General features: G+C 43.1%; 1 protein-coding gene across 8 annotated transcripts in view; it reads right to left on the bottom strand.

Annotated features, from left to right (window-relative positions):
* PIEZO2 (piezo type mechanosensitive ion channel component 2) overlaps window positions 1-18403 on the bottom strand; it is a 1512892-nt gene that overhangs the window by 75218 nt on the left and 1419271 nt on the right. For all 8 annotated transcript variants that reach the window (XM_069613375.1, XM_069613368.1, XM_069613370.1 and 5 more), the window contains 3 exons: window positions 4883-5015; window positions 1812-1959; window positions 872-1086 (listed from right to left, as the gene is read on the bottom strand). In XM_069613375.1, the coding sequence (XP_069469476.1) occupies window positions 872-1086; window positions 1812-1959; window positions 4883-5015 (496 nt within the window). The remainder of the gene's footprint in view (window positions 1-871; window positions 1087-1811; window positions 1960-4882; window positions 5016-18403) is intronic.

Below are 18403 nucleotides of genomic sequence, written 5' to 3'. Positions count from 1 at the left end.
AAAATATCACTAACACTTTCTTGGAGAATGACAGGTAGAGAGATTTTCTTCTCAGGGTTCACAGGAGGAAGAGGCAGTTGCTCGTTGTTAAGCAGATAGTTTGTTTTACAGAAAGGTGTTTAGCCATTTGTAGTTCAAGTTGTTTTGTCTGTGAAGGAAGGCGCTGCTGACCTGAGAGTGAAGAGTGGATTGGCGGGTTTTTCACAGATAACTTTTTTAATTGTGTCTGTGCTGTGTTTCAACGTGTGCAGGACCCAGATATCAACTGGAAGGTTTTTTTGGTTATAGTTTTGTTTATTTTGAGGTTGATCTGTTTTTATAAACCTAGTTGTAGAAAGTGAGTCTGAAGGAGTGAAGTGGTGTCCAAGGCTGTCAAACAGGTGATGAATAGCACATGCGCGAGGCTGCATCCTTGGAGGACAAGAGGCAGGCCTTACAAATGAAAGAGGGCATGGTCGCAATTTTAATAGTAAATGTGATGCACACAGACCCTCGTGCAACTAATAAAGCAACACCTATTGGAAATTCATTTTGCATTGTTCTTCTCATACATGATAAACTCTGTTGAATTCACTGCTTATTAACACTCTGCATTCAGCGGCAATCAGGCGAAGCTTCATGAATTCTGGCAGGCAATACCTTATTTTATAGCACTGTTGATATTCATTGGGTATTCACTGAAGGAAATTCACTCAAGGAACGAGGACATGCGATGGGACATCGGACAGATATATGGCAGTTTTAGAGGGATTATCCCAGAGGGAGGACAGATAAAGAGCAATTGGAAAGGCTTCTATAGTAATTTCAGTGAGAGTGAATATAAAGAAGAAACATGCATTTTCTATATCACATATTGACTTCACGTTTGTACCTCTCTGTGACTCCGGGCAAGATGAAGAACATCCAGAAATGTATCCCAAACACAAGGATAACCTGAAAGATGACTTTCCCCATGACCGTCTTCCTGAGGTACAAGGCTCTGTCCACCACCATGGTGCCAAACTGAATGAGCACCATGACCAGGAAGGCCTCGGGCACTTGGTCCTCTGACAGTGAGGATGTGATGTCTGCAGCAGCCGAGTGTTTCTGTCCAAAGGAAGAGGCAGAAAGACGTGCAATTAGACGACGTTAACAGGGATCCTGTCACCAGTGAGAGTGGCTAAATTGTCCCCCGAAGGACCAAGAGACATGAGGTAAATTCCCATACCTCTGTGATGAATCCCAAAATACTTCATTGCCTTGATCTCTCTTCTGCGTATCTACTGAAGTTTGCATGCAAGCTGCCCAACCTCCAGTATAAAGCAATATATTGAAAACTGGCTTTCCCATTTATCAGCACTACAAGCAAGTAGCCATTTGCGTTTTCCTCACTTCACTCTCTAGATCTGCCATTTAAGACCTGCAGCCTTGATGAACCAACATAGGTCAAGCCATAGGTAAGCAAGATTGCTTCCAGTCCATCCTGGTCAGGTTACTCCCAACATCCCTCTCCTGCCTACACCTCCCTCTTTCCTGCTTCTCCATACACTCTCCATTGGCCCAGGAAACAATCTCAGATGTACCCCCTCTTATCACTAATCAGTTGTTTTCCAAGTACTGTAGACCTGTGCTTTATATCAAAAACAAATACACATCCATACATAGTCAGATCACTGCGCACTAGCAATATGGTGTGGAATGGCAAAGAGTTGATATGGTAATTTTTAAACTCCCCACGACAATTCTAACATACTTTACAGCACAAACATCTGTTTCCGTGTTAGATTTGTTTATCACTGAAACATTAACAGTGGGAGATATTCACCACGTACCCCAAAAGCCCAGAACCCAAACACAATGATGATGAAGTCCACGGTGTCTGCAAGGAACATCAGGACGTAAACATCTGTCACCGCACTGTAGTCTGGATGAATGAGGTTATAGAAAAATAGTCGGATGGGTACGTAGACTTGGAGTGTCCTGGAAAATGAAATTGAATGATTAAGTTGAGGGTAACATTCCTTGGGACACAGGCATGCCAATAGTCTTTTCATGTTGAACTTCTCGGCATCCAGGTTATCGATTATTGTGTGAATACCATGCATTTTGTTACAATGGCAGCCAGTGGTCAATCCCTTTTGCAACTGACAAAGGAATCGCAAATTCAAAGGGTAGTGAATTGTGATTGACAATGAAGCTGCAAAGAAAGAGACTGGAATATACATTACTAGTTGTACCTGCCATAACATGCACCAATCTAGTGCTCGCTCTCTCTGTCTCACTCTATTTCTCTGTCTCATTCTGTGGGTGAGAGTTACATTGTTAGGGGCACGTTTACTGCCACCAACCCAACCATTCCCGACTGCAGCATGACTGGAGAAAAACAACAGAGATCTGATTAAGCTGAGAGGTCCTGTGTTTTGTATGGCTAAAAGTAGAATAACAACTTCTATTTGAAAATCCTTTATATAAGTTGCATATCATCATTCCTTTTTTACTTGTTAAATGCTTTTAGAATTTCAATATATTTCAGGTCTGTTGGTTGGATTTGAATCGTTATTTGGTTTTTGGTTTAGTTGTGCTGTATTTTACATTCACATGGGTCTAGAGTTTTTAATATATGGTTTTGCAAATAATTGTGTTGGTCAAAAAAAGGGCCTTGAAGAGCATTCAACCTGCATGTGTATGTTCCACAAGGGGCTACAAAAAGTAAACAAGTTGAAACATGGAAAGACAAGTTTGAAAATAAATGATGACATGGAATGTATAACTTGTAACTTTGGAAACATGAAAGTGACCTTCTGTGTTGTGGGCTTTTTTGGAATTTGTTGACATCTATTTTTTTAAAAAAATGTAATTAAAGTGCATTTGGCTACATTATAGCCATTTACACTAATACATAGTAACAAAAAGAACAATCTATAATATCAGTAAAATATCCAAAGACGAAAAAGGCCTGAAATGGGCCTATAAAATAACATTTAAAATAACTGAATCCATATCATACACTTCATTAATTACAGGAAACGAACACAGTTCAAATTCCAGTGGCATTTCTCTGGGGTTGAAATAAATCTGCTAGCAGCTCGTTTCCAGTCATGATATGCCGCTGACGTAGTAACCAAAGACTCAGACCCAGAAATGTTACTCCATAGTTGGTCTGATGTGGTCAAGCTAAATTTACTATATGCTCTCTCATAGGAGCTATCCAGCATCTCACATTGGGTCACTACATGGTGCGAGGACTCAACATATTTAGGACAAAGTCTGCATTTTCTGTCACTGCGGGGGATGCCCAGCCATGCGCCCATAATTTCCAGGACCGGGAGGGTTTGCATCTGTATTACGAGAATACATCTAATAAGAGCTAGGGCACGAAATTCTGTTATATACGACTTACAGGCTCTGAGTACAAATGCTTGGGAGTACTTGGAAAATGTTTGCAGAGTAGCCAGATGGGTCAGAACCTGGTCTGCATCATAGGTCCTAACTTTCTCTGGTATCTTTGCCACATTAAAATCAAGCCAGGATTAAGGCACTGGGAGCACCCCGATCTGCCACAGATAGGCCCTCATGCTAACGATCATATTCCTATAACAGCTACTCCTAGAATATCCCAGGGCATGATGAACCCAGTGGCCCGATAAGGACCCTTTCCTGCCAGATGATACTGAATCATTGCCCAAAATGTAAACACTGTTAGTGCCCATGCAGATGTTACTGAAGGAATTCCACGTTCAATCTAATTACCTCGACCAGGACACAGGGCGGTAGGTTGAGCATCGATCTTAATATCTTCCCTTCTAATTTAACCAAAAAAAACACCGCTCTCGGGAGGAAGACCTCTAAGGCGTACAACAGAGCAGGGACGGTTGTCGTCTTGTATGTCATGATTTTTGCTTCGATGCATCTACCCCCCCCTGATCAGCTATCAATTTCCTGTGTACCAGCCCCTTGTGCCAAACCTTATAGGTTATATCATCTGCCAGGTGAGCAAAGGACAGATTTGCCCTGATAGAAATACCTAAGTATTTATATTTCAGGATTCCCTCCAACTTGGCACAACCCACCCTCCAATTAAAGGGGGCCCTAGTATGTGCCCACCTATCACAAACAATTACTTTGGTCTTATTGGTGTTCCGACTAAGACCCAAGGCACTCGAATACCTATGAAAAGCAAGTAGCGAACGTTGTAGACCTATCTGGGTTTGGTCCAAGATGACTACGTCATCTGCATAGGATGTTGACACCTATAAGAGGTGATTTGACCAGACGTGATGGACAGTGAGAATAGAATCGTTATCAATGATGCCTGAGATTAAAGGGAAAGTACTATTTGCTTCTACCCGCTCTCCCCCCGTAACCCGGAGATCGTTGTATACTTTAGTCATGATAAGTTGTTGGATATTTTAGTCCTAATAAGAAGGTTACACTTGTCTTATTGAGAAAAGCACACTATCTAGAAGTACAATAACCATACACATTATTTTCAGATAAAAGGGTATCATTCCCAGGTGGACACTTTAATACACTCTTAAAACCTCTTTTGAAATATGCAATTGAAGACTTTTAGGGGAATGGGACAAATAGCACCAATGAGGTTGTAAGCTTGGATCACTGAGTATATTATGCACAATGGCCTTGGTGTTCATTTTATTTTCCACTACATGTTACACGCTAACATTAAAGTGTTTCTAACCACCATCCAGTTACTGGCTTCAGAGATAATGTTTGTTCTCCCACATGTGCCAAAAGTTATGCATGGCCAGTCTCCAAAGCATGAACCCTCTTAGAGAATAGTATATATAGGATTGTGCTTATCTGATGGGCAGATGCCTCGCAAAATCAGTGACGGGCAGAATCTTCAGTTTTCTATGTGATTGCAGTAAATGCTTGAACTAACTTTTTAATGGTAAACGTTTTTGCTTTGAAGAGTTGTTCTTTGAGTTTCTCCATCAGCAGCTCCTTCTTGGACTTCTGCTTGATGCTCGGTACCATGCTTCCTCTTTGGCTGCTGTTTCTGGTACTCGTACTCCCTTGAAAATGAAAACAAAAGATTACAAATGATCATCATTTTTCTAAACATACACAGGAAGATGTTGGGACTAATCTATTGTTGGACCTAATATAATTTACAAAATGCGTTCACTTTATCATCCCGTCAACCTTTTCCTGAAATCTGCAGGCTGAGGTGTGTGTGTGAAAGTAATTGATCCTAAAATATGCCTGCAGAGACTTCCGCACGCTATCTTCTGCTTTCACTTAGACCCGTTTTTTGGGTCAAAGTGTGCCACTTTTTTTGGCCAATGTAGGCCAGTTTGATGAGTTACTTCACTATGCGGGTAATAGTTTTGACCAGTGTCACTGAATAAACATTGTTTAAAATGCACAATTTGCATCTCATTTTATCAAAAAACTCCCCCTTGGGTACTGTTCAGACAGTGTTGCAAAAGGAATTAATAGCCGTTTGCAATGGTGGGCCACTTTTTCAGTGGTGCCCGAGACAATTTTATGGCCCAGTCCGATCATGTCTTCGCACTATTCTGTTCCAGGGCAGAACTTGTGTCTAGAGGTGATATGCCACATTGATTAATTATGCATCTGGGTACAGCCATTCACTCACATTTGTGTTCCCATACCAATTGTGTACATAATAATATACAGTTCGACATATCAATAACATGTGGGGCATTGTGCTTTTTATTACCACACCTCCACCTTATTTCATTCAGCCCTTTGTGTCCATATAAACAACAACTCTGGATTCATGGCTGAGAAGTAACAATTCCTAGGCATTTGTGAATCTTATAGCAATACTTTGAAACGTGATAGGCGGTTGTCCATAATTTAATTGAATCAGAAATGTCTGAGGGAGAAAAAAACTAAAGTCATTTGAAAAAAAATTACTTTTGGTTTTCTCTCCCCTGGAAATTTCTGGTAACCCGCATCCCCCCACGCCCTTACATACCTTTGGGTGGCATGCTACAATGGTACCGAGTGACAGATGTTTCCAAAATGTTCAGCAGCATGTAATTTTCGTACAGCCGAAATCCGAACAAATCTACCATTCGTTTTTTTGTTGTTTTTATACAGATTCCGTGATAGGGTCTGTAGATATGTGAACATCTACTTAACTGAACAGTGATCTCTTTATGGCACAAACAAAAGTAACATTCACCTCAAAATCATGGGGGATGTCAACAGGTGTATGCGATTCAGTATTGTCTGAAATGCTATCTATTGCTAGAGAAACTCAAGCTACATAATGGAAACTGCAACATTATGTTTCCATCTCCTCCTTCACCCACTACGCTCTTGCCAATTCCTCTTGTCCTCTCTGTTACCACCGCCTCGCTTGCCCTCTTAGTTATCACCACCTCCTCCTCCTCCTTAAAACTGGTGCTGCTCTCTCCTCTCAAATGGTGCCACCCTCTCCAATCTCCAGCCTGTTCAAAGCATGAGCCTCCTCCAAACCACACTGAGCAACTGGTTTTTTGTGCTTTCGTACTGCATTGTCTCCACCACTGGGTGGGACTTTTAATGAGGGTTACCTCTGGCTTATCATTGTCCCATTGGTCTTGAGTGGCTGGGCTAGGCTTGTAACTGGTCTGTCCACCAACATAGCCGTTTATGTTTCTCGTCTGACTCTCCATGGTTCTGCATAGGCTCAGCTGAGGTCCCCTGTGCTTCCAGTGTGTGAATTAAAGGCTTGAAACTCACTAGGAAAACCATTCACTTTCTTTGTTTCCTTCAGAGTACTGTGCATGTCGTGAAATTGTAACACGGTATCCCAGATGTGAGAACATTCCACTGGGGAATAATGCTTTTGTAACTCTGTTTCTTTCATTGCATCCAATGCATTCGGGATGTCAGAATTTGCAACATTTTACATGTATAATATTTGAGTTCGTTAGAGGTCCCCAAAACTCTGTGAAATGAAGTCTCTGATTCTGCGTGTGATGTTGTAGCTGTATCTAAATAGACACTAGTGATGTTGAGTGAATGGAAGTGATTTTCCTCAAGGGAAAGTTATCCTATCCTGGAGCTTTATGTGTGCTTAAGAGTGAGCTTCTCGCTCTCTAGTTTGTGGCGGTGGTGCATTTGTATTGCCAGGCATGGGCTTAGGGAGAGTTCCTGTTCTTAGAGCAGGCTTGCCCAGGCTGAGCTGTGGAGTGAGAAGAATCCAGGCCCCCAGGAATTGGCTGCAACGAGGTACTGTGACTGTCTCTTGCCATGTGACAGGCACCAAGGTAGAATTTACAAGACATCGCCCCCATCACGCCCCAGGGTCCAACATCCAATGGCATGGGATGCCAGTCAGCCCCATAATTCGCCACCCTAGTGGCTCGCAGAACCTGGCAGGAGACTTGATCATAGTGTACATTGCATATATTCAATCTGGTTTGCAAACGTGGGTGTCTTGACAGGAATATCACAAGAGTAACCAGAGTAACCAGAGAAATGAGGTGCAAATAGGATCCAAACACGAGTGAGTTTTTGAATTCACAAAAGTTAGGCATGCACTTGCCACATTATCTGTGCATATAACACTCACTTATTCCTGCCCCAAGTGCACCCAAAGTGAGGGGAAGAGCCCCTGCCGGTCACCGTTTTCAGGGTGTGCGGATTATTGGAGCCAATATGTAAAAGGCAACTAACACTTTTTAGAGTCTGTTAGTCACTACAATGCATACATCACATTAAGCTAGGGTTCTGATAAGTTCAATAACATGATTACTGTACATGCAAGTGTGCGGATATAGTGCACATCATTTACTTGAGTCACACCATTTACATGAGTAGCAAAAAGCCTTATTATACACACATGCATAAGCATACATTGCACATTGCACATTATTATCTTTTCATGCTTTTTGTGAATAAGCCTTTAAGATTTAAGACATGCTGATTTAGTGAACCTGGGAATGATTTAAGGGCTTCGCTTCGGCTTGTAATTATCAACCTGTAATACCCCATTCCTCGGATTTTATTGCTTTAATGGGGTGACCCCCATTCCCCTCCCGGCCCACACTGCCACCCCACCACCCGCCCCACCCCTAACTCCCTGCTTCCCTGATATGTTTATGCAATTGGTCGACCAAAAGTGAACAAAGTGCACACAAACGGAAACTTGGCGATAAAGACACGTATTATGCTTAGATTAATATGTTAACATGACTCAATCCAGATGTCCCGAGGGCACTTGTGTGCTGCTGCACACTGTGGTAAATTGCTTGCTTATACCACTTTCGTGATTGGACCACATGAGGTCCGAGGGAACACCTGGGAGAGATGCATATTTTTCCAATAGGGGTGTGGTTCTAGCTTTGGGCCTCAGCATGACTTTCAGGATACCGCGATCAGGGGCATCCAAATCTCCAGCAGGAATTAGTTCACAGCTACCTCAACGGTAAAGATGGAGAACAAAATAACAGGATATCGTTGAAGTATAAAATATCTAAGAAAACAACATTCAAAAACATGGAAAATACCTCCTGGGTGCTAGAGGTGCAGTTACTCAAAGTGCCCCATTACAGATATAGAATGTTTTACTTTATCAAAAATAAAATGATTTGCCACTTTGAGATTGAGCGCGCTGAACCATTGAGCAGAGTGGAGTTGAGCGACAAATTTGTTATTTGAGAACCTCCCATCCCTCCAATCATCCTTCGTGTTTATTCGATCCTCAGTGACCTCTGAGTGCCATAGCTTGGGGGGTAGTCTGCATCAAGAAAACCCTCCCCTGAGGGAAATGCCATGCTTACAATCATGTTGCTGATCCATAGGCCCTGTCCAAGGTCACATGAATGCCCTGCAGTTTCCTCAGCAAATGTCTCTGGTGAGCCCAGAGACCATTCAGTATCACTGCCTATTGTACCCAGGAGAGAGTGCTGGCCTTGCCTTCTTACTCCTCTACTCTGGAATGTCACTGATCATTTAGCAGAACTGAATACCATCTACTGCCACACGGGGAGCACTTCCAGGTTCATCCTTCATCTACTCCCAGTGTCTGCTACTTCTAAATCTCCCGGGTGCTACGTATGGGCAGTCCCCACATAAGGTTCACCTATCTATGCCACCAAAGCCATGGAGCAGCCTGCAGAAACTAAAGCATGTTACAGCAACCTGCCATCCAGCTTCCAGTCCACACACACTTGCTAAATCATTGCACAGTTTCCAGAAGGCTCACCAGTCCCTCAGACGGGGACCAGGCACCCTCTGCATAAATCCGTGGACCAGTGAGTGTGGATTTCCCTGCGTTGCTAGAGAGAGCCAGTACTACGGTGCACAGGCAGCAGCCTGAAGTGACAAGTGTAAGGTAACTAGGGGTTTCAAGGTGAACTGTGATTGCTTTTGAAATGAAAAATGTGTATGTAAGGGGGGACGTCTCTGTGGCCATTTTGAATGGCATGGGATGATTGCAGGAAAGAATACAGTGACATCCTGAGTGGCCCTTGATGTCTTTACAGAGGAGATCTGGAAGTGTACTTCTGGAGTTGAACATGGTTAGGTTAAGACATGGTGCAATCCTCCTGGAGTCCTGTTCTACCCATCTCATCACCCTCGCTAAGAGAGAGGAGTGAGAAAATTGTGTTGGATTGAATTAAAGTATGGGTTTCTATTGGAATGGTAGTTTATTTAATTGGATGATTTGCGTCTTGGAGTAGTTTCAGAATTAATAAAAAGATTTAAAACACAAAGACAAGTTTTAATTTGAGTTTACGGTCCTCCCCACAATCCAAAAACTCTTATGACCCATTGCCTAGCTACCTAACCAGTGCTCCTCCACTACAGACCACCCCTAATCATAAAATAAGCCCCCTAGAAACTGTTGAACTCCTGCCATCGTGGCAACGCTCTGTTTATTATTATTATTTTTAATTTTTTATTGAATCAGCTGAACTTAATCAACTTTCCAATGTCATTTACATAAAACATTTCATAAACACTTAGTTTTAGCAATAAAAAAAAGTTATGCAATTTTGTATACTTAAAACAACAAATAGCATTTCATTAAATTTGTGATTTCATACATTGTATAAACTTAAGCTTAATTTAATTCAAGATTTACAGAGCTCAAAAAGTTCACTGTTGCAATTTGGATCATTTTGTGCGAAGCGCCAGCGATACAAGAGCAACAGGATTGTGCATCCATACGACCCAGGTATTTATGATATATTTTTTTAATGAATTACTCTTCGGTTATTTACTGCTGGGCAACTTACAATCAGGTGTTCCGTCGTTTCTGGCGTCTCAGATGACTGACAGAATCGACACACATTCTGAGCTTTGGTTAAAATTTTCCGTTTATAGAGCAGCTCTCTAGTTGGCCACAAATTGAAGAGAAAGCGTAGTGTGGCATGTCTATAAAAGACAGATGGGGATTGCTCAAAATATTTTTCCATGAAACCCATTAATTTAGGACGAAATATTTCTGGAGAAGGATGTTTATGTTGCAGGCACAAGTTCCGATTGTCAATGCAATCCATACAGTAGCTTATTATTATTATTATTACTGTTTCAGGGAGTGGAGTAACATTTCCCTCTTTCCCCCCCAAAAATATTTGCAATTCCAGTTTCTAAAGTCTCAACAAAGTATAGAGGGGGGAAGGAGATACGAGTTAGTAAGGAGGGGGTGCGGTGAGGGCTAAGAAGAGAGCAAAAGGGGTGAATCCCTGTTAGAGGGCAAGTGAAGGATTCAAAAAAGAGGGAGTTGAAAACCAAAGCAATAATAATCGAAGCTTAGTCACAAACCGACACTCTGGAGCTTCCTCCCACACCGCCTGCTCAAAACATTGCAGCTAAAATCCCAATGCTGGACTTTCGAAAGCACCGTGGCTAATGTCAAATCCGTCAAACACCACTTCAAAGAAAATAACACAAACAACAACATTGTTTTGTGCAATTTGTCACATAATATCTGGGTACATGGATTGGTGTTTATGCAAGATGTGCCCGCACACTACAATCATCTATGCAGCAAGGATGGTGGCTGCCCACTATCTTATTAGTAGGGGTGGTTGAAACTGCCTCTGGCGAATTGAAATATCGAAAATTCGTCACCTACTGGGTTTCGCCAGCCAAGTATTTCTTTCTTGTTCTGCCACATGCTTTGGTGGTTTTCTTTGTGTTCCGAAATTTCGGTTTTCCTCGAAATTTCGTTTTTTTTGGGCCCAAAACACACAAATACACCAACATTTCATAAAAGGCAGCAAAGCACATGAAATTTCATTTTTCTTTTTAAAAAAAATAAATTTTGCGTGGTAAAACTGCCAGAAACACGCAATTTTGTTCCAACGGGGAAAACAGTGGCTCTGTCAAATTTTGCCTAGAATCTGCCAATTTTCTGTCACAGCAAATGTCAGCTATTTCCCTCATCCCTAGCTATTAGTTCTTGCACTCAAAATACTTCTGGAGGTGCTTGGAAGAAATAATGAGATAAGCCACATGAGTACTATTAAACACAGTGGCAAAAGAGGAGCATGGGCTGACGACCTTTGGCTCTTCATATTTGAACCGGAAATTCTTTTAATGGCATTGTTTATAGTTTTTTGTTGATCTTTGACTATAGGTTAAATAATAGGAAAGATTGCTGACCTTGAATTGAGTCGGAGAGGTATCATTTGAAATACAGAGGTATTGTTTTTTTAGCAAACATTAGCTGGAACGATTGGTGAGGTCATTTAATGTTGTCTGAATAAGGTTAGATATCCCCAGGGAGGTTGGACACACATAAAATAGATTGGGTAGAGATTACTGGAGACCATAACAATGATGGTGGTACCTGAGTTCCTATGTCCATTTGCAATGCTACCATTTTCATTCCCAGGATCCTATTGTTTATATAATATAGAGAAGCTACCTATAAGATTCCATCTAGAATGTATTTGAGAGTACAGATGGGCAACAACCCCATAGATATGCTGATGTGCACAAATGTTGAACTTTGACAACTATTCTAGACCTATATGGTTGGAAATTGATCTTGAACTCACTTCACCACATCATGTGTACCTGTGGAGTCAGATCTACAATTTGAACTTCCACAAGTGGGCGGAAGGTGACCAGATTTTTCAATAAACTATTGTCAAGATACCTGACCAAAATCAGGTAAATACTGCTACATGGACAGAGAGATGCTTCTGTGGCCAAATCCAAATTTGAATTATGATAATTGCACCAGGTAGGCCTCTGAATTGGCCTACTTGGTGCAAATGTGGCATATCGACACCTGAGCAAGTACGTGATGGCACTTAATTTAAACCATTTGTAAAATTAATAATTGATTTTGGTCTGGAAAAACATGAAATAACAGATACCAGAAGTTGTTTCTAATTCTGTTGGATAAAGGGGCTCTATATAGGGAAAACACATGCTCCAAGCCATTTAAAGGGACCATATCCAGTGCATCAAAGATAATGAGGATATTGAAAAATGTGTGCCTGCAGATGCTTGGTAGTAGAAACATGTAAATATATACTTAGAAGCTTGTTGATTAGTTTACAACAATTACTTTTTCTTTATTTGCCTCTGCAAGCCTCACTAATGCACATTACTTTCTTCTGAACAGAGCACTTTTGATGCTGTCTCTCACACGCCCACTAGTTCTAGGAGACATCAATTTACTTGAATTGCTATATCACCTCCTGTACATGTATACATATATTGTTCAATTGTCCCAGATTTCATGTATTTTGGGTAGGAATCAAGCAGAAAATCACTGTCTTTGGAAACCCTCCTGCTAGGTAATCTGGATATGTCCTGTCTATCACCCCTTGCTGTAAAGGTTTGCTAGACATATCTTATTTAAAATGATGGATCTTGGTTTGTCTGACCTACAGATTAGAGAAATGTCACCATAAAAAGTCTGGTTGGAGACATACATTCATCTTTAAATAGGTATGACTCTGTCGAGTGAGAGGGGAACATGGAGAGCAACCCCTGTCGCTGGCTCCCACATATGCCTGGAGCCATGTATGCACATTGCATCAGCCTCTGCCCTGGCCAGGTCTATTTTGATTCTCTTCCACGTGACCCCTGTGCCCAGAATGCACCATACCCCACAGACATCTGGGATGGGTTATAGAAGTAGCACCATTTATAGAAATACTGCAAGCATCACAATTCACGTGCGCCCGCGGGACAACACCCTGTCAGGAGCAGGAGGAATGGATTGGTTACCCAAAGGGAATGTAATAGGCTTCCCCAATCAGGTTCTAAATGGAGGACCCAACAACTATCCCACAAACCACAGCCTGCCTACAGGGAAAAATCTCCAAATCCGGTCGGACCACAATTTCAAAGTGAGCGAGACACACAGGGAAAAGAACGACTTCTCTGACCAGATGGCAAAGATTAAGGATGAAAAGCGGGTGGGTCTAGAGCATCTTGGGATGACTTTCGGGGGAAGTACTGGCCCTCAAAGAGATAGAGCTGAGACAGACATTGGTCCAGAGAAGTGACCTGTATAACCAATGGGGGCAAAGGGAAGCTTAATGGCAGGAAAGAGCGTGCTATAAAAAACCAGTAGAGTAGTTTCACAATGAGATGTGTACAATGATGTCAGAAGAGAAGAAGTTGGATCAAGAGACCAGAAACAAGCATGTAGCAGGTGGAGGAGGACTTGAAGGAGATTGTTGGAGTATTTGAGGAGAGTGAAGGTAAGGTGTTTGGAGTGAGAAAGTGGTACCAATTTTAAAGTTTGGATGTGAGTGAGAGAGTGATTAAAGGTAGTTTTGGAGGGAGAGCAGATGATAGCGTTTGAGAATAATGTTTGTGAGAGGAAGAAGTGGTAAGCATGAGGGTAGAGGAGAGTAGAAGCAAGGAGTAGTGTGTGGAGGAGTGATATTTTTAGAGAAGTGGATATGGATGAGGGAAATGGAGGGTGGAGACAGGAAGGGGGGACCTTGATAAGATCAGTTGATGGAGTATAGAGTGAAGAGAGAGACCGGTTGGAGGGTGGAGAACAGGAGACAGAGTGTGAAGAAAGAGAAAGAGCTAAGGAGAGTGAAAGAGAGAGAGAGATAGAGAGGATGTTGGAGAAGAAGGGAACAGGGAAGTGAGGAAAGGCTTGAGAGACAGTCAACTGGAATAAAAGGGTGTCAGGAAAATCGACCTATCCTGCTAGGACACCTAGGAAGTCCCTGAGGGTGCCAGAGATATAAGACCAAGGCCTTTAGTCCCTCCCTAGGGCAGGGAGAGACCAGACAGTAGGAGTACCCTGTCTCTAGTTAATTGGTGCTGCATTACAACCTGATAGGGTAGGTAGGCCGGGCCAGGAAGATGTCAGCCCTCTCTAAGATGGAGCGAAATGTGTACATGGATCCCACCTAGATTGCAATCCCCAATTTCCTGTATTGTACACCATTTTTGTATTAAAAACTGAAAACTTATTGGATTTGCCTTATGACTCATTGACTACCTTTTCACATAGGATGCATTCTTTTATTTTTCTCTCCAAGTCAAACTAACCTTTCCCTACACATATAAGCTCAAACCCTTTTCTACAAAAAAGTCAAAAGGTGTTTTTCAGGATGTCTAAAAGTCTTAAACTGAATAAAGTGCTCAGTCCGAAATCCTGCTCTAACCTTACATATTTTTCCTATACTACAAAAGAAAACATCCACAATACTGCACCCACTTACCTCACTGTGCGCATCTCCAAAAACCCCAATTCCTGCAGCCTGAGATGCTCCACTTTCTCCTCTGTTATGACACCCAGATTCACCATACAAGGAGTGGTAGGAGCCAGTATCACATCTATTGGTCCCACTCTTTGGAATGCTCTCCCTCCACCTATCAAAGACGAGCCTTCTTACCTGATCTTCTGTAAATACTTAAAACCATTCTGTTCAACAAATATGCCTAACTGGACCCTACTTACCATTACTGCTGCAACCGTACTAATTATGTAACCCAGCAACTGTTCTTTTTTCACCTGTCTTGTTCTTACCAATATATAACATAACCCAGTAACTTTTTTACTCCAACTATCTTCTTCCAAACAATGTAACCTAGCGCTGTGATACTTGTGCGCTACCAACAAATGAAATAAATAAACAACGGACAATTAACAAAGACTTTAGGGACCTCCCCTTGGGAAGGAATGGCTGCTGTCTTTCGACCCACAGTGTCCCTCGTTGTCATAGGCCCTTGCCTATGTATTAGTGTTCATGTTATAAAAGTCTAGATGACTGGGCCATTATATAGGTCACCCAGCCAAGGCTTCTTTGTGTGTCTTCACATGTTTGGTTTCTTTCAGGCTCTCTCTGCTATGGGGTTTTCCTCATTCGTAGCACCCCCCCTGTGTTTCTTTTAGTCTCTCTCCAGTCTGTGTTTTTCCTTCTCACTGCCAACTCTGGGGTTCTCTCTTTTCTCTCTCCCCACTCCAGGGTTTCTTCTATCTTTCCCTTCTCTGGTGCATTTCTATTTATCACTGCCCATCCTGGGGTTTCCTCTTTCTATTCACATCTCGACCTCTCTTCCTTCTGGTTCCCCACTCTGGGATACGTCTCTTCCTCACTTCCTGTCCTAGTGTTCTCTTCTGTCGATCTCCCCGCTCTGGGTTTTCTTCAGCCTCTCCCTTCTTTGGGGCTTTCCTGTTTCTCCATCCCCGCCTTGGGGTTTCTTCTTTCTCTTCCTCCTCTGGGATTCTTTCACACTCTCCCAACTCCGGGGCTCTTACTTCTCTGTCTCACTCATCCGCCCGCCCCCTCTCTGCTTGAGCTACCACAGACCTGATTGCAGTAGGCGGTGCACCTCAGGAGGGGCTTTCGACTGGGTTGACTTTCCCTTTGTCCTGGAGCCACTTACATTACTCATCAACCAGACTCTGCATCATCTTTTGGCGAGTCCTTTCTCCAGCTCACTGCATGCAGGGGTGGTCAGGTGGCTTCCGGTACTCCGTCTCTGGTCCCGTTGCCTGCCAGGGCTGCTCTGGCCGCCTGTACTCCTTACCTTGTCGTAATCTCCCAGTGTCCATTGCAGAGCGGCAAGCTGAAACTGGTGTTCTCTTTCTCTCGCCAGCCACACCTCCTGTGGTGTTCTTGCCATAGCTAAACTCTGCAGGCCTTCCAGATTCTCTCCCTGAATTTGCTCGTCCATCGATGCACCTCTAGGGGCCTGGGTCACTCGTCTCTCCACTGTCTTCCGTGGAGATTGGGCAAAGGGAGGGTCAGAAGCCGAGACAGCCATGATAAAAGGGTGTAGAGATTTATCATACCACCTAGCTATTGTGTACCACGTAAAGGTGTTAATGTCTGTGGGGGAGGGAGGGTGACTTGTATCCCTCTCAGGAACCTTCCTGTCACTTAAGAGGGAGCCACCTCAGGAGGGATCCTGCTTACCCTGTCCTCTAGGGGGTGTTAAGCATAGCAGGCTCAACTACCTAGTCCCATACGGGGTGGCTCCCCATTGGGGAAATATGACAATCCCCTTGGATTTGCCACAGTACTATAAAATTATATGTTTCATTTGAGCACCCTTATATTACAATGACCCCACAGTGAGCTCTGGAAGAGACCGTGAGACTTCTCGCTTTTCTGTACCAGGTTATTCATATGTGGTCAATCCTAATTTCCCTTCTACTACTCTTTACCCTTCTAATTTCTCTAGTATCTACAAATATAGTCTGATGGCCATTACCATGTATTGTGAGTCTAAGTGTCTGTTAATCATTTTTATGAATGTGTTGCATTGCTTTACTATATTTGCATTGGATATTTTGTTACTGTGTTTGGAGGCTGATCAAATACATTGTAGTGAACATTGAGGTCTCTGTACATGTCTCCCAAAATATAGGAATGTTTTATTTATTTATTCATATGGTTAATTTTCTATGCAGTTGCAATTATTGGAGTTAGCTTGGGGCTCCCAAATCTCCCAATTTGTTAACATGATTTAGGACAAGTTATTTTGTCATGGATGTTTTTGGACAGAATTTTCATTTTACTCACTTGTGAATTCAGTTTTGGGAGGTTTCTTCATAATCCCACTAACAATTTCTACCCCACAGTGCAATGCAACCGACACCAATGCAATTGTTTGTAGTGTGTCACATACTGTATTAGTGAATGTATGTTCTATGTGACAAATCCACAGATATCGTCACTTCTGCTCGGGGGTATGCCCCAGACCATGAGGCCATGGAGGCGAGACCACTAACCGACTACCCGACAGTCTCCTTGGGGGTGGTATTCAGCGGGAGGATCTCATGGGGAGAGACTCTCCCTCTAGAGACAGGGACAACCATCTAGGGAGAATACGGTACAACATCCCTCACCCTGCACCCACTTCCTTTACCTCCCCTCAGCCCATGAGGCCCAGCTTCTCATACCTCACCCATACCACAGATATCCATGTGTCTCTGTAAAACCCAGTATTTAACTTCTGCCAGGATGAGGAAGAGTAGGGACTATCCAAGAGAAACATCCTTGGCTCATACTGGAACGAAAAAGAGCAAGGACTACCCAGAACGAATACAATGGGTAAGTACTGAGACGAGAACAAGGTGCTGACCCCTACCGATTATTTGTAGAATCGCCAATGAGCGTTTTAGTAGTTCTCTAACTCCAATTGGAGAGGCACACATAGAAATAGAGGACGGACTATGGGAGAGGCAGAGAAGCCCTCCTTGGAGGAACCGCGAGATTCAAAGTCGGCGAGTGAGGACAAGCAGGGAGAACCAGAGCCAAGATGCCTGTCTGCCAGCAGAGACGGTCCTGACAGGTCCACCATGGATGCACCGATGAAACAGGAGAAAGAACGGGCACCCAGCCGACCGAGGGAGCTGGAATGTGCAGTCAGCTGAAGAACCAGAGCTCGAGAAGGAGAAGAGGATGCGGAGCTACCGCAGCCACTGGAGAAGCAGCCCAAAGCCAGAAAAGGAGATGATGCTGTGAAGCAGTCTGAAGCCAGAGAGCGAACAATGAGAAACCCACAAACAACCATAAAGCACCAGCACAGGCCCTGCAGGTACCTGTGTTGCCCGAACGGTTTGTGGGACATCAAACATGCTGAAGAGTGATGAAAGATGCATCTGGGACCCACACCCAATAATTAATAGCCTGCTGGTTCATTTTCTTCATGGCAGTACCTGGCAGGGTAGTGAACTAGGTGTTCCAAAGTGGGGAGATCAGGGAAGCTGGGTTTTGGACAAGCACACAAAAAAGAAGAAAGCCTTAAACTATCTTCTTCATAGCAGTGCCTGGCAGGGTAGTGAACCAGGTCCACCAGAACTGTGAAACTGAGAGTAAGAAAGGCCAGGGGAAGGGAGTCATTCCCCCTGGTTTTGTGAACTGTGAAGCAAAGCCTGTGAAAGGTCAGGGGAAGGGAGACATTTTCCCTGGTGTTGTGAACTGCAAAACAATGCCTTTGAAAGAACAGGGGAAGGGAGTCATTCCCTCTGGTTTTGTGAACTGTGAAA

This window comes from Ambystoma mexicanum, chromosome 5p (assembly GCF_040938575.1).
Source record: "Ambystoma mexicanum isolate Mex_15411 chromosome 5p, UKY_AmexF1_1, whole genome shotgun sequence".
Taxonomy (NCBI): domain Eukaryota; kingdom Metazoa; phylum Chordata; class Amphibia; order Caudata; family Ambystomatidae; genus Ambystoma; species Ambystoma mexicanum.
This window is presented reverse-complemented; position numbering and strand designations above follow the sequence as displayed.